The sequence below is a fragment of the Delphinus delphis genome, chromosome 13, assembly GCF_949987515.2.
Source record: "Delphinus delphis chromosome 13, mDelDel1.2, whole genome shotgun sequence".
Taxonomy (NCBI): Eukaryota; Metazoa; Chordata; class Mammalia; order Artiodactyla; family Delphinidae; genus Delphinus; species Delphinus delphis.
Genome location: NC_082695.1, coordinates 88,138,073 through 88,163,127, shown reverse-complemented (window position 1 = coordinate 88,163,127; position 25,055 = coordinate 88,138,073). Strand labels below are relative to the sequence as shown.

General features: G+C 40.3%; 1 protein-coding gene across 7 annotated transcripts in view; it reads right to left on the bottom strand.

The window, feature by feature from the left end:
• ATP9B (ATPase phospholipid transporting 9B (putative)) overlaps positions 1-25,055 on the bottom strand; it is a 217,807-nt gene that overhangs the window by 160,384 nt on the left and 32,368 nt on the right. For 4 of the 7 annotated variants that reach the window (XM_060029250.1, XM_060029254.1, XM_060029253.1 and 1 more), the window contains 2 exons: positions 20,788-20,896; positions 4,804-4,862 (listed from right to left, as the gene is read on the bottom strand). In XM_060029250.1, the coding sequence (XP_059885233.1) occupies positions 4,804-4,862; positions 20,788-20,896 (168 nt within the window). Of the gene's footprint in view, positions 1-2,966; positions 3,026-4,803; positions 4,863-20,787; positions 20,897-25,055 lie in introns of those variants that run through there. The other 3 variants (XM_060029257.1, XM_060029251.1, XM_060029256.1) reach the window with 3 other exon arrangements.

The window sequence follows — 25,055 nt, the reverse complement described above, 5'->3', positions numbered from 1 at the left end:
TTTTGTAGTTTTCAAAGTACAAGTTTTGTTCTTTTGTTAAGTTTATTCTTAACCATGATTTTATTTATAAGTATTTTATTCCTTTGATACTATCATACATGGAATTTTTTTCTTAATTTTAGACCACTACCCTTTATTCCCTTATCCTGTTTTATTTTTCTATGAGGCATTAATAAGTAAACTAGAAACTTCAGAATAATTATTGGATATTTTTATTTTTCCCTCCTCTCAAGACTCTGAGCAATTAGGAGCAGGGACCTGTGTTTTCTTAATATGAAATTACCAATGGTATAATGTACAGCAGTTTCTTTGACCATGACCCGTTCAGGATATCTGAACTGTTTCTGATTTTTGGCTATCATGAATAATGCAGGTATAAACATTCATGTTCAAGCTTTTGTGCCAATCTAAATTAATATTTACCTGTGATAAAGGTCCAAAAGTTCAACTTCTGGGTCAAATGATAGTTGTATACTCAGTTTTTTAACAGACTGTCTAATGATTTTCCAGAATAGCTGTAACATTTGATATCCCCACATGAATTGCATGTGATCCACTGTCTTCATGTCACTGCCAGCATTTGTGCTGTCATCAGTTTTCATTGTAGCCATTCTGCTATATGTGTAGTCATATTTCACTGTATTTTCATTTGCATTTCCAGATAACTAATGATGTTGAATAACGTTTCATATGCTTATTTTCTATCTGTATGTCTTCTTTGGCTAAATGGGTTTTTTTTTGCCCATTTTCTAATTTGATTTTTTTTTTTACTGTTGAGTATTTAGCATTTTTACATATTCTAGATACAAATCTTTGTGGATATATGGTTTACAAATACTTTCTCCCAGTCTGTTTTTCCACCATATTCACATGTTCTTTCACAAAGCACAAATTTTTAATTTTAATGATGCAATCTATCAATTTCACCCTTATATGCATTGTGCTTTTGGTGTCAAGTCTAAAAACTATTTTCCTACCCTAGATTCTGAATATTTTCTCCTGTTTTATTCTAAAAGTTTTACAGTTTTACATTATATATTTAAGTCCCTGGTCCACTTTAATATCTACATAAGGTGTGACATTTAGATTATGGTTCATTTTTTACCCATGGATGTCCACTAGTTCCAGCCTGCTTTGTTGAAAGGCTATCCATCCTCCATTTTAATTGCTTTTGCACTTTGTCAAAAATCACTTGAGCATATTTGGGTGGGTCTATTTCTGGGTTCTCCATTGATGTTTCATTATCTTTGTTTCTACCCTTCTTCTGCCCTATGTTAATATAGTAGGAAGTATGCCTTAAGATTAGGAGAGTGACTCTTTTCACTTTATTCTCCTTGTCAAGGTTGTTTTTGCCATGTTAGGGCCTGTGCCTTGCCAAATCAGTTTTAGAAAAATCTTATTTTGTCTTTAAAACCAAAACAAACGAACGAAGAAAAAACCTTGCTGAGATTTTGATACATACATCTGTGTAAGAATTCAGTTACTGTTCAGGTTTCCTTATTAAGCTGGGAGATAATCTTTGGAATTTCTTGCTTCACCTTGCATGCATAAAGGATCATCTGACCTTGACTCTGAACGGTCCTACCCTCCCAATTTCCACATACATGTCAAACACATACTTCTCCTAGGCTGAATTTGAAACTGGAGAACTAGGAGTTTAAACCTAGACTCAGTGAACACTGAAGGCCGCATCATCCTCTTTCCACTTTCTGTCCCAGGCTGCTGCTCTCCCATGTTCTACGGCTACTGACATCTATAACACTGAGCCAAAGCTGATTAGCATTATTTCTTTAAATACCCATAAAATGAATATCGATGTACTAATTTTAATTCCATGTTAAGATAAAAAATTACAACTATCCTATAACATAAAATCCACCATGGAAATATCCAAACGTTAATTTATAAATAGGAATATGGTCAAATAAAAGAGAAATATGGGCTTCCCTGGTGGCACAGTGGTTGAGAGTCCGCCTGCCGATGCAGGGGACACGGGTTCATGCCCTGGTCCAGCAAGATCCCACATGCTGCGGAGTGGCTGGGCCCGTGAGCCATGGCCGCTGAGCCTGCGCGTTCAGAGCCTGTGCTCTGCAACGGGAGAGGCCACAATAGTGAGAGGCCCGCGTACCGCAAAAAAGAAAAAAAAAAGTAGAAGGACAAAGCCATTTGCTGCCAGATCTCTGCTATTTCCTTATGATGATTATATCAACTGGCAAGAAAAAAACCTTTTATCACTACAAAAATCACAAAATTGGTTTGACAAATACCATGAACCTACTACTAAAAATTTATCATTTCCCAGTAGTTACTGGAAACTATGTTATCAAACTTCAGAATACTCAATGTTTTCCAGGGAATTGAAATATATGAAAATGAAAGTACAATTGGCAATATAAAACCTGAATGAGGCAGGTGGTGCCGCCCTATGCTGTGGCAGCAGTGCTTCCTGAAGGCTAGCGAAAACAGTCAGAAGCCTTCCCTCTAGCTCTGCCACCAAACCTTTACATTTCAGAGTAGCGCAGGATACCACACACATGCTCACATATATGTAACACTGGTGCGTCATCCACAACGTGCTATCCACTGGACACTGAAATAACAAACAAACACAAAGAGGTGCAGCTCCACATCAAACGGAAACCTTTACCTGGATGTCTACAGAGGCCTATGTCCCTCACCAATCTTTCTTACTGATGGAGAAGACACCTGTGAGGCCAGAGAGACACTGAAGAGGAACACCCAGACACAGATGTAGATCTCTCTTTCACATCTACCTGTATGACCAATGAGATGGCCAAGAAGGGTGCACCTGTTACTCAGTAAAAATGGGAGGACTGAGGGAAAACAGGAAGGTGAGTGTACTTCTACATCAAACTAAACAGCAAAGGTAAGGGAAAAAAAGGGTAAATAGGAAAGTTAAGGAGGAAATAAGAGATGAAAGAATGAAAAGGCCAAACAGTACTCACCTGATTCACAAAGAGAGATTCTATCCTAACCTTCAACACAACAAACACAGGATATCCTCCTAAAAGTCAAGAGGAAAACAAAGTGTTGGGGCATCACTCTGGAGTCCAGGTCTCGGAGACTGTGCAACCCTTCTGCTGGTACTCACACTCTCTCTTTACCCCTCCTGCTGGCAGGCCGGTGGTGGGCTGCCCGGTGGAGAGGCCCATGTGTCCAGCAATGAGCGTGGCCACAGGCCTAAAGCTCGTAGAACTGAGGCCCTGAGTCCAAAGAGGCACCAAGTCCTGCCAACAACCCCAAGAGTGAGACTGGCATCAGCTCCACCCCCGTGGAACTTGGAGGCGATGGCTACTGGGCTGACACCTTGACACAACTTGACTGAGAGCCTTAAGGGGGACCCAGAGCCAGGAGATGCAGCTAGGCTGCATCCAGATGCCTGACCACAGAAACCTGAGAAAACAAAGGTTGCTGTTTCCTAAAAATTGCATCAAAATTTATATGACTAACATATGGCTCAGCCATCCCTCTTGTCAGCATTTATCCTACAGAGTCCTGCAAGGATATGTGTACCAGAATGTTCATTATAGCACTTCTCACAGCAGAAAAGAGAAACCATCCAAAATCTAACAATGGATCAGAAGTTAGTAACTTACAGTATCCATATAACTGAATACTACGTAAATAAGCTGCAAATCAGTATGTTTAATTTTCTCCTTTCCGTAAAATCCGACAAAGACAGCCCGAAGCGTTCTCTGCGTATGGATTTTTACTGCAGTGAGATGAAGACCGCTTTCCTCCTGAGGAGAAGGCTCTCACTCAACCTCCCCACGGGCGGCTCAGGATGGGTATGTTCCCATGGGTCCCCATGTGGCTATCAGCTGGTACCAGCGGCTCACACTCCTCTGTAAGAGGCCTTATGAAAACCTCTCATTCTATATTTTTTGAAATGTTGTTCTAGAGCCTTAAAAAAGGAAAAACAAAAAGACTATGCCCTCAGTCACTGTTACTCAGGAAGGCTGTGCGGGCAGAAACGCTTCTCCGCAAAGGCAGACAGCCCAGGCCTCCAGGCTCCGGGCCAGTAGCGGCCTGCCAACAGCCACCTCTGACCACTGTGGGGTTTTTAAAATGGCTTCTTCCTACATTGACCTAAACTTTTTCTTTCTAATCCTCTTGTTTCCATTTACCTTTCCCTCGTTAAGTTGTTTTTTTTGTTTGTTTGTCTGGGGTTTTTTTGCGGTACGCGGGCCTCTCACTGTTGTGGCCTCTCCCGTTACGGAGCACAGGCTCCGGACGCGCAGGCTCCGGACGCGCAGGCTCAGCGGCCACGGCTCACTGGCCCAGCCGCTCCGCGGCATGTGGGATCTTCCCGGACCGGGGCACGAACCCGTGTCCCCTGCATCGGCAGGCGGACTCTCAACCACTGCGCCACCAGGGAAGCCCCCTCGTTAAGTTTTTAAGCCATAAGAATTAATATCCAATAATTACATATATATCTGTCTATAAAAAGAAGCTCTAGAAACTGAAACATTATAAATAGGTTCTAACTAATATAATTCTTTGGTCAAAAGATATAATTCTGATAATGCAACAATAAACAGTTAACATGTCTTATTTTAGACAAAATATGACTACCTACACACACTGAAACGTACTTTAGCAAAACAGACTACACAGAAACCTGTATTTTTTTCTTCACATATATCAAACCTTACACAAAGATGTTAAGATTTAAAATACATGTCTCAAACAATTTCCTTCAGATTCAAAAGTTACTTGCAATCAGGCTAAATGTTCATAACTGGCATATACATGTCTAAAAGATATTAAAAATGCATCAACCTTTTCCACTATGATGAGGTCTCCAACTTGTATGTCTGAACTCTTAACTTGCACTTTACCTTAAAAAAAAGAAGAAGTATAATCAACTCAAGGAAATAATAGCACATCAGAGTTAAACTTTCAGTTGATAAATAATACTTTAGAAATAACTTTGGGAGAAAAAAATAACACTTTAGAAATTTATCTATACTTATACTTTCAAAATAAATTTATTTCAGATAGACACAGTCGCTGAAAATTTACTTCTCCTAGTGAACTCCCAAATACAATTAACTATCCCCCAATAAAAGACGTGCGAGAGTGGGGAAGAGGATTCCATCTGCAAAGTTCTTCCCACATCTGCCATTATTTCAGGTCTGAGTCAAGTTACGGATGATCAAAAATATCACTAAATAAAATAATCTGATGACTGAAGCTGAGTAACACGTAGATGTAAAATCCTTACATTAATGTTTTGGAGGCAGTGATTGGCACATAACTGGCAGAAAAAAGAAACGAAGAAAATTACATGTAAAACCACCCTCCACTAGTAGCTTTACAGACACAGGTCAGGACTGAAAACTAAGGTCTAGAGATTTACACAAAATGTGATGCTTCCACATGGTATACTGTGTAAATTCTTAAACTGTCTCTCTAGTATCTAGTGCACTGTAATCATTTACAAAATCTAACACACAACATCTACATCATGTTAGTGCCACAGAGAGGAGGTGAGAAGCTGGCGTGGACAATGGGAGACACCGTCCTGAAGCAGCAACAAGACTTGGGTCAGTTCTCGCTCCCTGTGTCTCCTCCCTCCCTGCCTCCCTTCGCCCCTCTGTTTCTCTCCCTCCTTCCCTCTCTCCCCACCTCCCTATCTTGGTCTCCCTCCCTCCGTCCATCTCCCTTTTGAAACCAGCAACAGCCTTATGGATCTGCCTTTACATTTTTGTAACTACTGTTTTGACATGGGAAAAGGTCCACTTCTTTTACATTCAGTTTATTCTGAAAGCTCACAGAACAAGAGCTAAGTTCATATTACATTATCAAATACTAACATTACCAGTCATTACACTGACTTTTAGACCAATTCAACTTATTATAAAGCCTTATTTCCTAAATACCTCTTAAAGCAGCTGAGTTTCAATAGAACCATACCAGTTCCTAACAATTTGTTTTGAGGATATCAAAACGTTTTGTAAATATTATATTTTTGCTGTTATATTTTTCCATTTTCCTCAATTATACAATAAATACATAAGGGCTGGAGTAACTTTTCAGGGGGGAGATGAAGCTACTTTTTATTCATATTATAAAATAGCAAAGTTCTTTAGAATTGCATGGAAGCAAATCTTACGATATTTTCATAAGTGATAAGTATACATCAATTAGTAGCCAAAAAACATACTTGCAAAAGAATGTCTACTTTAAATCTTTTTTTTCAGTTGGTCACTTCAAGCTTCAGGTCTGTACTCCCACTATTATGTTTTTTATAGCTAAGCATCAGGCAGTAAAGACATATTACTTATCTCATACTCCCTGAGTATTAACTCAGCAGAATTCCTGTCTTATCATTTAATTTTATTTTCTCTCCTACTCTCCAATCCACTTTTCCTTCCTTCTGCTTTTTTACATTTTAATAGACACATTTAAAAAAGAGAGAAAAAGAAATGGTTGCAGTCATAAGATGTAGTAAATAATTTTAAACTATTTTGAAACAAAGAAAACGCATCCTTTATTGACTCCTTAATCAAGACCTTACATTTCTGAGAGATTTATCACCTTCTCTCACATGGTAATAGACACAATTTATATTTAATAGCCTTTAATTTTTAAGGCATTAATTGTGATCACTATTCATTTCTATGGAACTTACTAGCAATTACATGTTTAAGTAAAACAGTTTATGGTAAAACGCACTGTTGAAAGTTCTCAGCTCTTACACAATATTACAACATGAACAAAATACGAGAAGGCTAAACACAGCACAGTGTCAAATCAGTATGATAATCTGCCTCACTTATCTGTTCAAAGTACACATGTCTAAATTTTGAAGAATTGGTCAAATTGTTCAACAGTTCTGAATTCTCTAATAACTCTGATCTTGTGTTCAAGGGACTGCCTGCACTTCCTTTACAGCCTTTGTCACATGAACTCACGGACTTCTTCTCTGTTCTCTTTCCCAAAGAACAGCGAAGGCATCGGACAGAAAAGATGGAGGAAAGCCACCCACTCCCCATGCACCTGTCCAGCACTGACAGCCCAGCATCATGACCTTCCGCAGCCTAATCTGCAGAGTCCACGCCTCCACTAACGGTTTGATTTCTGGCCACCCTTTGTGAGCTGAACGGATAGCTGATCCTAGCTAGCAACATACTAATATCAGAGTTGGAAGAGACTGGTAACAAGAGATATTCCTTAAGTTTTACAAGTCACAGCACATAGAAGACACACAACGGCCACCTGCTCTCACAAACCAATGGAACCATCAACAACACAAAGTGTTTATTGAATGAGCATTTAAAATTTAGTAACTTCAGAGCTCCATTTGATAGAAGCAAGTTCTAAATAGAGTAACAAAGATACTTCAATGTGTACACCAGTATTTAAACCTAATGACAGTTTTCCTTAAAAATATCCTACTCCATTTACTGTCAAGTACATACTCAGGAAGTCGTACCTTACCAGCCTTTTTCTTTTGATGAAACAGTGAATAGTGACTATTACCAAGTAAGGTAACAGCAGTCCTTTCCTCTCTCTAAACTACTGCAGGTAAATCCTTCCATTAAATCCTTCTTCTAGCAATAAACGTTCCCTGCCACTATGCCTCAAAAGTATGATGGCTTATGTGTGCCTTATCACGGGAGGCAAGCATTTAGCTCACTTGCCCCGTGAACCAAGTTTTATTGGCTCCTCCGAAGAGAGATCAAAAATCACTCCAAGAACCACTCTTCTTCCTGCAGAGTGTCTAACCACGTGCCCTGTCTACCACTCTCATTGCCACTCATCAGCATCACCTGTAGAAACAAGACACAACTAAATGGTCGCCACTGTTATTATTTTCTGAATTCAGCATAATTCCAAACGAACTAGTTGAAAAATTAAGGATTATGTTCATCCTCACCCCAAACCCTCCATTACTGGACAATTACTTAGAAGATAATCAAATTTGCAGCATGTATACACATTCTTCACAGCTGATCTCAAATTAACTTTCCGGCTTTACCTACTATTTCCCTTTGCTCCTGCTCTATGTTAGTCTGGCACCTTATCCGACAACCGTGTAAGGCCCTTGCTTATTCTTACAGGTTCTCTGCACTTGCTGCTCCTTTTGACTGAAATCCCTCCCTCCCCAGGCCTCCTTAATTGCACAGCAAATATAACCCCATGAAGCCTTCTGTAACCTGTATAAGCATCAGCAGGATTTTATACACACTGCTACACAATGTGCTTAAAATGCTATAATGCTATAAATATTCAAACACCTGAGTGTCTACCAAATTTCAGATCCTGTGCACTTTTAGGACATTTAGTTTGTTCTTCGCAAATGCATATCCAAACTTAACCCATTTTAAAAGAACAGGAGTTGATAACCATTCTACCCCTAATCAGTTAAAATGGGTCAAATGCCGGAATGGATTAAAGAGAGCATAACCATAAACACCACATCTAACTAGACACAGACATTACCAAATAAGGATGAAAAGGTATTAATTACTTATTTCCCAACAAAACACACACAAGGAGATAAGGGTGACAAATAATTAAGCAACTTTTTTAAAAAGCACTTGATCGCATATAAGGAGCCCTCTAGAAGGTCACTTCGGATTAACACGTATTGCTTCCTGGGCAGACCACCACCCGTGAAATTGGCAAGTTATTGGGCTTGTCTTCATTATTTGGGTGGGAATGGCATTCTCCCCCAACTCTCTCACCATTTGAAGTGGGTGTGGAGGTAGGAGCCTAACTCCAGATTATGAAGCAAAGTGGGTAGTTGGGAAATAAGTTTTATACTATACTATATTATATCACATCGTATTATATTAAGAGAGAGACCTATACTCTGAAAAAAACCCAAAATATTGCTGAGAGAAATTTTAAAACACCTAAATAAAGGAAGAGATATACCTCATTCATGGATCAGGAGACTTAATACTATTAAAAAGTCAATTCTCCCCCAAATTTATCTATAGATTCAATGCAATCCCAATCAAAATCCCAGCAGGCTTTTTATTTTCTTTTTTTGTGGTACGCGGGCCTCTCACTGTTGTGGCCTCTCCCATTGCGGAGCACAGGCTCTGGACGCGCAAGCTCAGTGGCCATGGCTCACGGGCCCAGCCGCTCCGCGGCATGTGGGATCTTCCCGGACCGGGGCACGAACCCGTGTCCCCTGCGTTGGCAGGCGGACTCTCAACCACTGCGCCACCAGGGAAGCCCTCAGCAGGCTTTTTTTTTTTAATAGAAATTAACAAACTGATTCTAAAAGTCACATGGAGGGACTTCCCTCGTGGCACAGTGGCTAAGAGTCTGCCTGCCCTGCCGGTGCAGGGGACACAGGTTCGAGCCCTGGTCCCGGAAGACCCTGCATGCTGCGGAGCAACTAAGCCCGTGCGCCACGACTACTGAGCCTGCGCTCTGGGGCCCGCGAGCCACAGCTACTGAGCCCATGTGCCACAACTACTGAAGCCCGCACGCCTAGAGCCCATGCTCCACAACAGGAGAGGCCACCGCAATGGAAAGCCTGCGCACCACAGTAAGGAGTAGCCGCCGCTCACCGCAACTAGAGAAAGCCCACATGTGGCAACAAAGACCCAACGTAGCCAAAAATAATAAATAAATAAATAAATAAATTTATAAAAGTCACATGGAAATACAAAGGATCTAGTCTAGCCAAAACAAGTCTAAAAAGGAAAAACAAACTTGGAGGGCAAACGCTACTGCTTTCAAGAATTATTATGAAACAACAGTAATCAAAAGACCATTGTTTTAGCATAAAAGAGACAAATAGATCAACAGAGTGAAGAGAGAGTCTAGAAATAAACCCACACATGAAAGACAACTAATTGTTGACAGAAGTGTAAGCCAATGTGGTGGTAAAGGGATCACTTTTTCAAAAACTGGTGCTAGAAACAACAACACGCACACCTTGTACCAATACAAAACTTTACTCAAAAGACCTGTCATATAAGGCAAATCCTAAAACTAAAAAACCTCTAGAAGAAGAAACATCAGAGAAATAAATGTAACAGAAAATCTTTGTGAACTTGAGTTTAGGCAAAGAGTTCTCAGATAGGACACCAAAAGCACAATCATAAAAGAAAAAACTGATACACTGGACTCCATCAACTAGAATATCAAAGGGGCAAGGAACAGCACAAAGGTGTAAGATCAATGAACTGGCGGTTGAAAAATAGCCGGAAGAAGGTGCAAGAGGGAATAAGCTACAAAGATAGGAAGGACTCTAATTCCAGGTCAAGTGGCCCCAAGATTACGGGAGAAAAATAGCAAACATTTAGGAGAGTTGCAGGGGAAGCAGGACCCTCACAGAAGAGCCACATTTTAATGAAAGCAAGAAGGCACATTCAGAGGAGTCTGATGATGGAAAGGTTCAGGTGATGAAGAAACCAGAATTCCAAAGGCACAGTGAAAAAAGGGCAATGCTAAGAATGAAGATGTACAGAATCTTGTGGTGATTAAAACGCAGAAGATGAAGAGTGATTTTAAAGTCTGAGACACGAACCAAGATGAAGGTCCCGTGAGGCTAGTCCTGGGGTACACAGGCCAAGACTGCGCTCAGGCTGAGAGGCCCGGGGAGCCCAGGACCCCATCTTGACCCCGGCTGAAGCTGGGCAGGGCACAGGCTTCCCCTTGACCTCGGCTGACGAAGTTGAGGGTGCCAGAGGAAGTCAGGATTAACTCAAGGGCACGTGGACACCCTTCCCCCGGTACAGGCCAGGGACATAAGTGGGAACAAAATGGGTAGCTTATATTCTAGCAATATTAAGTAAGGCAGAGTGAAATAAAATATAACAACAAATGGACTGTATAATTACAGCCTAGGAAATAAGAAAAAAAAAAGAAATACTACAGCCTGGGGGTAAGAATTATAAAGCATCTTGCCAAAAGTAACCAATTTTTACTCTTAAACATTTACTAGCAATAACCAAGGTATTATTTAATAACATTCCTAAGCAACAACAAAAAAATTAAGATGCTCAAATTAAACACAATCAATTCTTTTTCCTCTACTATCAGTAAAAAAAGAGCTGGAATAGCTTTGGGAGGAATACTGGAATAATGAAATACTACATTACCATAAGAAATATTTAAAGATAAAACACTGAATGTTATTCACCGGATAAACTATATTAGCCTCTCACTGGCTAAGGGAGTCCAAGCTATCTATGCAAGTTGCCAAGGGAGACTCCAGGGGCTGTCAGAGGAGGCTATCAGGCAGGCTTTACAGCCAGCCAGTGCACGTGCTTTTGCCTAAAGCTATATGCAGAACCTAACACTGAAATAAGTGTCAACAGTAATTCACTGCATTCACCAGATAAAAGATTTTGCAGAAAATCACAACAGTTTGAAAATTTTAATAAGTATCTCAAACGTTAGATATTTTACCAACTAACAGATACAAATAGAAATTATATGGTATCAATAAAGAGAGGACACACTCCAAAGTGTTCATTAAGCCCTCTGCTGTTTGCATAAAAGAAATTTCTAACCTTTGTTTCCTATAGTTACATAGGCTTGTTAAATATCTATCAAAGGTGAAGATACAAAATATTGTTAATATGAATGGTTCGTAATTAACAAGTTCTAAGACTCTCAATCACTAAAATCAGAAACAGTACAAAAAAGCAGTCTCCCTCTACCATGGACTCACACCATGGACAAACCCCAAGTGTCCTACCTGAGTGTGTACGGTCATGTTACTATGGAGAGAGATGTGAGCAAACCCAGGTCAAGACAGTCCCTGGTCTCTCTTTTCCTCTAACGTTTACATAACCCACATGACAGTGGTTTACTTCTCAATCCACCTAAGTGTGGAGACTTGGAGACAGTGAAGAAATCCACAGATGGAGGTGGCAAGACAGCTGTGAGGCTGCTGGAGGGCCAGGGGCCACTGGCCTAAGTCACGAGCAGACAGAAAGTTCCCCAGGACTCTTATATTTAGAGCGTTTCATGCTTCTCAGAGAACACAAGAAAAAAATGAAAATAACTGGTGGAGGGAGGGGATGAAGGAGGAACGGAGAGGTTTCCCAAGATACCAGAATGTACTGTAAAGGAACATTTAAAACTGGTATGAGACTGGCATGGAAATTTGGATGAATCAGTGGAAGAGCACAGAAACTAGAGGAAAGGACCAAAACAAATCTAACATATTTCTCAAAGATCTGAGAGAAGTTAGTAACTTGAATAACTGGTTTTAAAGTAACTAACTGACCATTTGAGAAAAAAAAAGTCAGATCCCTTCTCCATACAATACATACTTTTACACGTAGAACTGCAAATGGGGTAAAAATTCAAGTACAGGGCTTCCCTGGTGGCGCAGTGGTGGAGAGTCCACCTGCCGATGAAGGGGACACGGGTTCGTGCCCCGGTCCGGGAAGATCCCACATGCCGCGGAGCAGCTGGGCCCGTGAGCCATGGCCACTGAGCCTGCGTGTCCGGAGCCTGTGCTCCACAACGGGAGAGGCCGCAATAGTGAGAGGCCCATATACCGCAAAAAATAATAATAATAATAAATAAATAAATAAATTCAAGTACAAAAAATGAAAACACAGAAATACTGTAAGGAAATTAAAATAGTCACTTAGGGGCTTCCCTGGTGGTGCAGTGGTTGAGAATCCGCCTGCCAATGCAGGAGACACGGGTTCAATCCCTGGTCCGGGAAGATCCCACATGCCACAGAGCAACTAAGCCCGTGCGCCACAACTAGTGACCCTGTGCTCCAGAGCCCGCGAGCCACAACTACTGAGCCCACGTGCCGCAACTACTGAAGCCCGCGCGCCTAGAACCCGTGCTCCACAATGAGAGAAGCCACCGCAATGAGAAGCCCACGCACTGCAACGAAGAGTAGACCCGCTCGCCACAACTAGAGAAAGCCTGTGCACAGCAACGAAGACCCAACACAGCCATAACTAAATAAATAAAATAAATATTTTTTTAATTAAAAGAAATAAAATAAAATAGTCACTTATAATATATTGGTATTGAATGGACTTCCTATGATGGAGGTAAAAACCACAAAGGAAAAGGATCAGAAGATATGCCTACATGAAAAATATAAATTTATCTACATCTTAAAAAAAATGAAAAAATTAATCAAGCAAGATAAAAGTATTTCCCACATGTGATAAATTTATCTTAGTAGAGAACTTATAAGATAAAGATGAACATAGGAACAACGGCGGAATAAACGTCCATAAAGGATAAGAAACAAACAGTGAAGTGCTAAAAGATAAATAGCAAGAAAACACAATGAGAGCATTTTTCACCAAACTGGAAATTTAAAAAAACGTGTGGCTGGGAGTTCAGTCATTAAAGGTAACCAGCAGTCATTAAAGGTAACTACTGATGCCAGTCACTAGAGGGAAGCAGAGGATGCTACCAGCATCCAGACATACACGAAACGCCCGTCTGTGTGAGAAGGTACCCTGTGCAAGCAAGTATTTTTTAAAGTTATGTTTCATGGGTTCCAGGCCCTAATCTCCAAACGATGCAATAAAAAATGTTAAACGCTTAATATCATGAAGAAATGAATTCATACTTAGGGTGACCTAAGAAAAAATACCAGTTATGCAGATAATGAGTATGTACATCCACTCTTGCCTATCTATCCAGTCCTGAGGATACGTGTCCACCATGATACAGCCACAGAGAACCAAACAAATGAGGGAGTGTATGTAAAGTGTTTGTGCCTGACATATAGTAATGGATTGACAAATGTTACTTAGAGTAAAAATGCAATAGTGTATGCTGAATATTCTGGAATGAGCATTGGAAGAGGGTATTTTAAAATGCTGCTCAGATCACAGACAAGAAAGATGACTTAGTGAAAGCGACATATTGCATAGACAATATGTAAAAGGCACTAACGAGGGATTTTAAAATCTCTTGATTTTCAAGGAATGATTATTACTGACAAATGGAGTCAATTTCACTAAAAGATGGCAAAATTTCATTCGACATTCCATAAAAATCTTTTTAACGTAAAAAAAACAGAGTAAGAATGTTAACAAGTGTGGGACAACACAGTGTTGATAATATGAATCAAAGATGCTAAAATACACAGGAATAAAGAATTTCTATACTCTGCACAGATAAGCTTCCTTTTTGGCAAGGAAACTGGACCACAAGAGACATGTAAATATGCAAATGTTCTCTCTCACATTCTCTCAAACACACACACACACACACACACACACGAATACGCAAACACAAGTACTTTACATAAGGCTCAAGTCACAGACATTTTTCTCTCTCTCCTATGTCTGAATACTTGAAAACATGTTAAACGACAAAACGCCAGAACTAGTAAAAGAAATAACTAAGGGACTTCCCTGGTGGTGCACTGGTTAAGAATCCGCCTGCCAATGCAGGGGACACAGGTTCGATCCCTGGTCCAGGAAGATCCCACATGCCGCGGAGCAAATAAGCCCGTGCACCACAACTACTGAGCCTGCGCTCTAGAGCCCACGAGCCACTACTGAAGCCTGCGAGCCTAGAGCCTGTGCTCCACAACAAGAGAAGCCACCACAATGAGAAGCCCCCGCTCGCCCACCGCAACTAGAGAAAGCCCGCGTGCAGCAACGAAGACCCAATGCAGCCAAAAATAAATAAATAAAAATAAATAAATTTATTAAAAAATAAAAAAGAAATAACTAAGATATACTGGAAAACAATCATCACGAGCTGTATGAAGGACCCAACAGCACAAAATTAATTCAAGTTTCATTTCTAAATATCAAGTTCCATGTTAGCTTTAGGTTTAAATTTGGGAAATACACTAATAGTGGTTGACATAACTTAGCCCTGCTGAGATCTGGCAGCTGATGAAAACACAAATAAACGAAGACTTCTGAATTGATCCTATCTGCTAGAATACTGACTGCATGAGCTCTTTAAAAAGCTTAGTTCAGGACTTATCCATATTTGAATCTCATCAAGTTATCACGGTACCCAACACATAGTGGGTACTTAGTAAATATCTGTGGAAATGAATTGTGAACTAGCCATCTGGATGATTACAGACAAGGTACACAATCTATACATGACTCCCTAGCAACAAGGGAAAAAAACAGCATTGTCTCCAAGAAGCCAAAAGTAGAATGGCCACACAATTCCAACTCTTCGCAAAAGCTGCCAGGAAGTAGGAAAATCTACGTTATTTTCTCTTCCTTGCCTCTGCCTCTGGTGCTGTTCACTAGGAGACAATGAATAGCAGAAGTAGTCATAAAGAGAAAGGAAGGAAGCTAGCAGCAACAGGTATGGAAAATTCCCATGCAAGAAAAGCAGCTTATCAGGCAATGAAATAAAGGGCAAACTAAAACTCATTCGGTGCTCACTAAGGTCATATGCCAGAGTTAAAATATTCTCTGCTTCCAAACACAGCACCTTCAAGTCGTTAGCATATTTAACAGTGGAAGTGGCTTTCCTTTTCAAAAGAAAAAAATAACAACACAGAACATTTTCTCAATGTATTTCTACAAGAATGTGCTTCAGAACTCTAAATATAAAAAGTTCACATGCTGTAAAATGATACAACAAACTGCAATAAATCACAGAAAGAAATCAATGCCATTCCAAAAATAAATTTTAAACTATACTCAATAATAAGCATACACATGCACTTTCTATATACTAAGTTTTACTTATCAGTCATTTACATCAGAATAACCAGCCACAAAGCAATGTGCCACAGCTGAAAGAACACTGAATTTGAGGTCAGAGGGTCCAGGTTCAAATACGAACTCTGCCAAGAAGGATGGCAACTTCGGGCAAATTATTCAGCATGAGTTGCAGGCTTCTCATTGTCACTGGAGACCACGCCAGCCACCCCTGGGCGGTGGTTATGTGAATGAGCACAGGGAAAGTGCTCTGACACACACGGAAGTCCAAAAGAGCAGCTGTCGCTCCCGACATCTATCTGCATGGGAAATGTCCATTTCTCAGATCACAGGCAATGAGGACCGATTTTTTTAAAAAACGTGAATTTTCACTTGCATTTGAAATGAAACCACTGAAATTGTTTTTAGAGTATTTTGAATTCAAATATTACAGAATTGTAAAAGACATACACCAGTCTGTCTTCCTCATCATTTTATACTGTTTTAGGTGAAAATGACATAAAGTCAGCCACTTTAAGGTAAATGATTCGCGGCACTTAGTACATTCACAGTATTGTGCAACCAACTCTATCAAGTTCCAAAACGCGTTCATCACCACAAAAGAACCTCATACCCATTAAGCAGCTGCCGTTCCCTACTCCCCCAGGCCACGGCAACCACAATCTGCGTTCTTCATCTATTAACTTACCTCTTCTGCATATTTCAAAAGAATGACATCATACAATATATGACCTTTAGTGTCTGGCTTCTCTTACAAAGCATAGTATTTTCAGGGTTCATTCACATTCTATCATGTATCAGCATTTCAGTAATTGTTACAGCTAAATAATATCCCAATATCCCAATGTATGAAGAGACCATAATTTGTTTATCCATCCACCCACTGATGGACATCTGGACCGTCATCACCACCTTTTGGCAATTGTATACAGTGCAGTGATAACATGGGTATATGTGTATTTGTGTTTGAGTCCCTATTTTTAATTCTCAATTTATCTGGGAATATCTTAATTTCGCCTTCATTTTTGAGTGACAGTTTTACTAGCATAGAATTTTCTGTTGACGGTTTCTCCTTTCCCAATTTTAAAAACATCACCCCACTTCCCCCTGGCCTCTAAGGTTTCTGATGAGAAGTCTGCAGATGGCTCCTCACCTCACTGGGGACCCCCTGCATGTGCTAAGCCGCCTCTCTTGCCGTTTGCAGGGTGTGCTCTTGGTCCTGGGGTTTCAACTGTTTGATGGTAATGTGTCTTAGTGTGGATCTCTGCATTTATCCTTCTGGGGTTCAGTGCACTTCCTGAATGTGTAGATTTGCGTCTTTTCTCAAATTCGGGGAGTTAATGGCCATTATCCTTTCAAGTATTCTCTCTGTGCTCTCTCTCTCCTCTCCTTCTAAGATGCCCATCACGTGTACCTTAGTACACTTGATGCTACCCCACAAGTCTCTTAGGATCTGTTTATTTTTCTTCATTCTACTTCTTGCTCCTCAGACTGGATAATTTCAAGTGATCTAGGTTCAAGTTCACTGATTCTTTCTTCTGCCAGCTCAAATCTGCTACTGAAACTCTCTAGTGAGTTTCTCTCTTCATCTATTGTACTTTTCAGCACCAGAATTTCTTGCTTCTTTTTTTAAAACTTACATACCTTTACTGATATTCTCCATTTGTTAACATCTCATTCTGGTATCTTTTAGCAATTTGTCCATTGTTTGCCTTAGTTTCCTGAGCATATCTGAGGCGGATGACGTCGTGTTTGTCTAGTAAGTTCAATGTCTGGGCTTCCTCAGAGAAAGTTTTTGTTAATTTCTTCTGTGAATGGGCTACACTTTCTTTGCATGCTTTGTAATTTTTTGTGGGAAACTAGACATTTTGAGTATTATAATCTGGTAACCCAGGAAATGAGCTATCCCCCCCCTCTTCTGGATTTGTTTTGCTGCTTGGTATATGCTATAGCCATGTATATTTAGTGACTTTTCTAAACTATTTTTGTGAAGCATGTATTCTTTGTCACATATGGTGACAAAGAGGGGGGAGGGAAGGAGGGAGGGAAGGAGGGAGGGAAGACGACAGAAAGGAAGAACAGCCTCTTCCGCCTTTGCAGACCGTGGCTCTGTGCTGGGCACCCTGTCGCTTAGTCCGGCTGTTTACAGCTCTGCCTCAGCCTTCACTTCCGCCTGTCCTGAGCCTAGAAACTGGTCAGAAGCAAAAGACCTTGTCAGGCCTTTTCTGAGCTTGCATCCAGCTCTGGCCTTGAATGTAGCTTTCAAAATTCCCCGAGCAAACAGGGGCACTTTGGATTCTCTCGCATCTTTTCCTGCCTGGAAGTGACACTCTCGTGTGTGAACCCCAACTAATCTTTGCCCGGCGACTCCGGCTGTACCCGAGTCTGACACAAGGAGATACGCCTGCAGCTTTTCAGCCTTCCTGCCCTGAACTCCAAGCTAGGTGAAAGACAGGCGAGTGAACTGGGTCAGTCCTTCAAGTAGCCCCCAGACAGGTTAGACAGACAGACACAAAGCTTTGCAAGCTCGTCCTGCTCTGTGCCCTCCAGGGCCGGGTCCAGAGCCCAGACTGGGAACATGGCTGCTGCTTGTCTTCCCGGCGGCTGCCATGACACGGAGTGGGTGGAGCAAAGGCAGGTGAAAATATTAAAAGGCTTTCCTACGATTTTTAGGAGGCCTTTTCCTGGATGCAACAATCACCTGGATGCTGTAAAGTTTGACTGTTTCCAGAGTTTTGACGAAGTTAGCTCTGCCACGTTCTGCTTGATTTGTGGAGCTGCGTACTCTGTCATTTTTGCTGACATCACCGCACCGTTTATTTGTGAATGATACAATTAGTGCCCAGAAACAAATCTCTGCTCAGCCCAAATTCCACAATACGAAACAATTTAAAACATAAGCCAGGACCTACACTGTATTCCAAAATAGACAAACCAAAGTTACACCTAATTTACCTGGCCATTCTGAGGACTCTTTTCCCCAAAGCTAAAGCTTACCTTATTTTCTACAACACACCTTTCCTCTACCATGCCAATACTTTATGCATTAAAGCTTTTTAATAATTAATTTTTCAATTCAATTGAGAAAGAACAGTCTTTTCAACAAATGATACTGGGGCAACTTGGTGTTCACAAGCAAAAGGATGAGAAGCCACATCACATACAAAATACAAAATGAAAATGGGTCACAGACCTGAATGTAAGAGCTAAAACTATAAAACCCCTAGAAGAAAATACAGAAGTAAATCGTTGTAACTTTGGGTTGGCAAACTGTTCCTTAGATACAACCCCAAAACATAAGCGACAAAAAGAAAAAAACAGATGAACTCGGACTCATGAAAATTAAAAACTTTTGTGTATCAGGGGACACCATCAAGAAAGAAAAAATACAACCCATAGAATGAGACAATACAGTTCCAAATCACATATATCTAACATGGGACTTAAATCCAGAATATAGAAAGAACTCCTACAGCTCAACAATTAAAACAGATAACTCAGTTTAAAAGCAGGCAAAGAATGTGAATAAACATTTCTCCAGAGAAGATATACTAATGGCCAGAAAGCACATGAAAAGACATTTAACATCATTAGTCATTAGGGAAATGCAAACCAAAGCCACAGTGAGATACCACTTCACACCCACTAGGATGGCTACAAGTGTTGTTGAAGATGTGGAGAAACTGGAACCCTCTCACATTGCTGGTGGAAACGTAAAACGGTGCAGCCAATTACGAAAATAGTTTGGCAATTCCTCAAAAACATGGAATTACCGTGCAGTCCAGTAATTTCACGCCTAGGTATATATACAAAAGAAATAAAAACAATGTTCACACAAAACTTGTACACAAATGTTCACAGCAGCATTATTTATAATGGCCTAAAAGTGGAAACAACCCAAATGTCCATCCATATGATATATCATACAGTAGAATATCGCCTGGCAACAAGACGCTAAGTACTGGTATGTGCTGCAACATGAATGCACCTTTAAAACATGATGCCAAGTGTCAGGAAACAGTGACAACAGGCCACACACTCCCTGACTCCATTTATATGAAATGTTTAGAACAGGCAAATCCATAGAGATAGAAAGTAGATCAGTAGTTGCCTGGGGCTGGAGTGGGATAGGGAAGCGGCAAGAATGGGAAATGCCTGCTAATAGATATTCAGAGCTTCTTTCTAGAATGTTAAAAACGTTCTGAAATTAGATGGTGGTGATGGTTTCATAACTCTGTGACTATACCCAAAACTATTGAACTGTATATTTTAAATGGATGAATTTTATGTTATGTGAAAAATACTCCAATAAAGCATAAAAACACTTTTTGGACAATTAAAAAATAATAATAATTCATTGTACAAATGTCCATGTATAAACAGAAGACATAAACTCCACTCTAAACTTCTCCATTTTTAAACAGGCTCTGAGTCATTATGAATATCCATTTAGTTTTTCACTGTCACTTTCTACTGTCATCACGCTTACCTGTAATACCTTCACCCACTCTCTCCCTAATACATTGCTTCTTTTCTACAATGGACTGAAAAACCAAATAAACAACTCTCAAGAACATAAACTGGGCGAGGGTTAAAGCCTTAAATGAACGTTGCAGGGGGATCGGCGCACATCAGTTACCACTTTGGACCATGACATTTGTTTCAGCTGCTCAAAGCCCTCTTCCTTAAGTATAGTTCAAGGCCAAGATACCAGATGTCTGACCTTAATGACTGTGTTTAAAATATAAAGCAAAGAGAGACCTTAGAGGAAGTGATAACTACCCTTCACAGACAATGCGTACACACCAGTTGAGCTTCACGTGTCTCTAGGACACGTGCATTATATACAAACTGTAACAGCGCACTCTAAAACTATTAATATTTATGTATATGTATGTGTGCATGCATGTATTTAAGGGTTTGTGTATATATTAATATTCATAAACACATACATCCAAGCATCTAGAGAATGAATAAAAAGCTACCCTGAAATTATATGCATTATAGTATTATAAGAAAATTAGACAACACACAATCGCATAATACTATTTTCAGTAACTAAATTAAGACGTTTTCTTACATTTATGTTAATTCTAAAATGATGATTATATTAAACAATGATAAACTGAATTAAAAGTATCTTGCTCACCTCTTACTGTAAGCTTGCTGTATAGTTGTGAATTCACTTCCTTGTCTCGCTGAAAACGCCGAAATTCATCAATTGCTTCCCTCATGATAGTAACAGCCAAGACAAACCCCTTTAAACAAAATAAAGTATTTGAGAAAACTGGACTTCAACAAAAAGGGAAAATTCTTTTACTGTTTAGCTTTACTTTTTTTCGTTCAATTTATATTAGTTGTAAAATATACAATAAATGAAAAAAAAAGACAAAAAGTAACAAACGCTACAAAAGGAACATAGTAATGCATCGTGAAAGATTTACAATTCTTACTATACCCCAGAAAACTTAAAAAATTCACACCTTAATATATACTTCAAGCTAAACATCAGAAAATATTTAATAACCCAAAGAAAAAGAAATTAATCTTCAATAAACCCATGAATTATATTTAGAACACTCAGGCATTCAAATATCACATTAACAAAGACTGACATAAAAATCTTACAATACGTGCACTTAAATCTTTCTGATAGAATAAAAGCATTTAGGAACACAAAACAATTCCCATATATGACACTTACACATCAACTTCCTTACAGCATGCATTACCATGCAAATGCATTTGAGAGCACAGGTATGGCCATAGTGCTCTTTTTCTCTCATTTTGTTAAGCAAAAACCTGAACAGATGAGTTTGATGCTATCAAAATAAAACTTCTGTATGCTTGTAATCGATTGTGAAATCTGTTACTAACACATGGCTAACGTCCATCTTTTTTAAAGGCTACATATGTATTTTCTGACACACAATACAAGAATATTCTTCAAGTCAAGTTCCCTATGATTAAAGAGAGACCTCTTCAGTAGGCTTCATTTTAATGACAAACATGCTCCAGCGTACCATGTAAATTACACAACACTGGATGAATTTCCACTGAAAGTACAATAATCTCTTATTCCAGGTTTATTGTTTTTGGTTTTTTTTGAATTAAAAGAACACCTTTGTTTATTGACACGGAAATTTAAATTTTATATAATTTTTATATGTCATAGCATATTATTCTGCTTTTGATGCTTTTCAAACATTGAAAGTTTAAAAACCACTCTTAGCTTTCAGGCTGTACAAAACAGAGGGAGGTCCAGATTTGGCCCATGGTTTGCCATCCCTGCTTTTATTTATTTATTTTTAATTTAATTAACTAATTTATTTACTTATGGCTGCGTTGGGTCTTCGTTGCTGCGCGGGCTTTCTCTAGTTGCAGCGAGCAGGGGCTACTCTTCATTGTGATGCGCAGGCTTCTCATTGCAGTGGCCTCTCTTGTTGCAGAGCATGGGCTCTAGGTGTGCGGGCTTCAGTAGTTGTGGCATGCGGGCTCAGCAGTTGTGGCTCGTGGGCTCTAGAGTGCAGGCTCAGTAGTTGTGGTGCACGGGCTTAGTTGCTCCATGGCATGTGGCATCTTCCCGGACAAGGGCTCGAACCCGTGTCCCCTGCATTGGCAGGCGGATTCTTAACCGCTGCGCCACCAGGGAAGTCCACCATCCCGCTTTTATTGTTTTATATATTTTTAATTAATTTTTATTGGAATACAGTTGATTTATAATGTCGTATTAGTTTCTACCGTACAGCAAAGTGAATCAGCTCTGCATAGGTTTTTTTCTGTCTAACCAATAGGCTAAAGTAAGTAGGCCTCTGGAGAATGTTTCTTGTGTTCAGAAGTGCAGTCCTCTTTAAGCAGTTGTGCCTGAAGGCTGGTGTGAGGCTCCAGGCTCAGTGCACACGGCCCAGTTCTCCACTCACTCAGTAGCCTTCAGTCTTGACGTTCATGGTACAGGCACCACCAGTAAGCAGCATCACTACTGCTCTCTGACTCTCAGTGTCATCACGGATCACCACCTGCTGACTGTGCTTCCCAGCACGCCTGAGGCCTAGACCACTCTCAGCGGTGATGTGGGAGCCTGGCCCAGGCCCCCTTGGTTCTCACGGCCACCATCACTACTGGGCCAGCCTCCCGCCCTCCAGCCTCACTCCCCTCAAAGTCATCCCTCCACACAGTTCCCAAAGTATCTTCTGCAATATAAATTTGACAAGTATGTGGCAAAATCCTTCTCCAGGGATGGGCCCCAGCAATTCACTGCCTGAAACCTCAACAGTCCCCGCTGTTCACGCTCCTTCGCTAAAGCACAGCCTTAAGGACAGACCTCTAGCCTCGTGGCCCACTCAGTGCCGCCTTTATCCTCCAACGCCAGGACACTATCAGCAGTCTCCTGCAACAGCATGACGCCTCCCATCCGGTCTTTGCCAGTGTCTTTCCAGTGGCTGCTAAAAGCACTATTTTAAGAAGTATTCCAAAGCTACTCTTGGAATCATAAAGAGAAGCCGTGAACAGCAGTTGCTGGTGGGCCCCACCCACAGAGAGGAAGGCAGGCACGGCACGTGCCAGGGATTTGCCATCACCGCCTGAGGACAGCTGACGATGGGCAGGGTGACCCTCACGTAGCAGGACCTTTAACACACATTTTTCTTTTAGTAACAGTTTTGTTGAGATTAATTCACATACCTTAAAATGCTTTTAAAGCACGCACGTCACTTGTTTAGTTTATTTACAGAGCTGTGCCTCTATCACCACCATCTAGAGCATATTATTTATTTATTTAATCACCCCCAAAAGAAACCCCAAGAGCAACCAGCCCCCATTCCCCCTCCGGTCCCCGCCCTGGAAACCACTAATCTACCTTCCATCTCTGTGGATTTGCCTATTACGGGTGATTCGGTAACCTCGACGTTTAGCTTCCTGACAACAGCCAAACTGTTTTCTAAAGCGATGACACCAATTTTCATGTGTTTATTGCCCATGTGTATATCTTCTTTGGAGAAATGTTAATTCAGATCCTACACCCACTTTATAACTGGGTCAACTTATCTTTTAGTTGTTAAGCTGGAAGAGCCCTTTACATCATTCTGCATACAAGTGCTTGTCAAATATGTGACCTACAAATACGATGTTACAAACACTTTCTCCCACTCTGGGTTATCGTTGTACTTTCTTGATGCTGTCCTCTGATGCACAAAAGTTTTTAGTTTTGAAGAAGTCCAACTTACTCAAGTTTTTTCTCTTGTCCCTTGGGCTCTTAGTGTCCAAGATCACAAAGATTTACTTCCATGCTTTCTTCTAGGAGTCCTACAGTTTCAGCTTCATTTAGGTCTATGATCCATTTTAAGTGACGGTTTGTGTATGCTATGGTAGGGGTCCAACTTCATTCCCTCCCACATGCTGTCCAAACGTCCCAGCACCATCTGTTGGAGACTACTCTTTCTCCATTGAACCGTCTTGGTACCTTGTTGAAAATCCATTTGTCATAAATGTTTATTGTATCCTTTGATCTACATACCTATCCTTCTGCCAGTACCACATTCTCTTGATTACTACAGCTCTGTAAGAAGTTTCAAAATGGGGAAGCATGAGTCCTACGACTTTGATCTACTTTTCTAGGTTGTTTTGGCTACCCTGGGACCCTTCCGTTGTTGCATGAATTTTAGCATCAGCTTGTCAATGCCTGCAAAAGAAGCCAAATGGGATTTTGATTCGGGTTGCGCTGAATCTGTAGATCAGTTTGGAGAGTCCTGTCATTGTAATACTAAGTCTTTCAATTCTTGAACATGAGACGACTTTCCATTTACTTATATCTTAATTTTTTTCAAAAATGTTTTATAGTTTTTGATATGCACTTTAGCTAAATCTATTCCTTTTTTTCCTTTTTGATGCTGTTATAAACAGAATTGTTATCCTAATTCCATTTTCAGATGATCATTGCTAGTGTGTAGAAATACAAATGATTTTTGTATATTTATCTTGTACCCTACGGCTCACTAACTTGTCCCAATATTTTTGTGTGTGCATGGATTCCTTAGATTTTCCTATATACAAGATCATGCCATCTGCGAATAGAGACAGATAGCTTTTCTTCTTTTCTATCTAGATGCCTCCTATTTCTTTTTCTTGCCTAACTGCACTATTCATTTTACCTTCAATAAAATGTTGAATGGAAACAGTGGGAGTAGCCATCTTTGTCTTGCTGCTGACCTTAGGGGGAAGCATCCAGTCTTTTACCATTAAAAGTATGTTAGCTGTGCAAAGTACAAAATTTTAAGAACAAGAGAGATTTCTACATTATGACCAAGAATCTCCATACTAGAGGGAAGTATGTGCTCTAGGGACAAATGGCCAGCCTCTCCAAAGCTGGTGACTTGTCATGACAAAGCAGTGATGAAATAAAGTGGTCGTCAAAGAAACTAT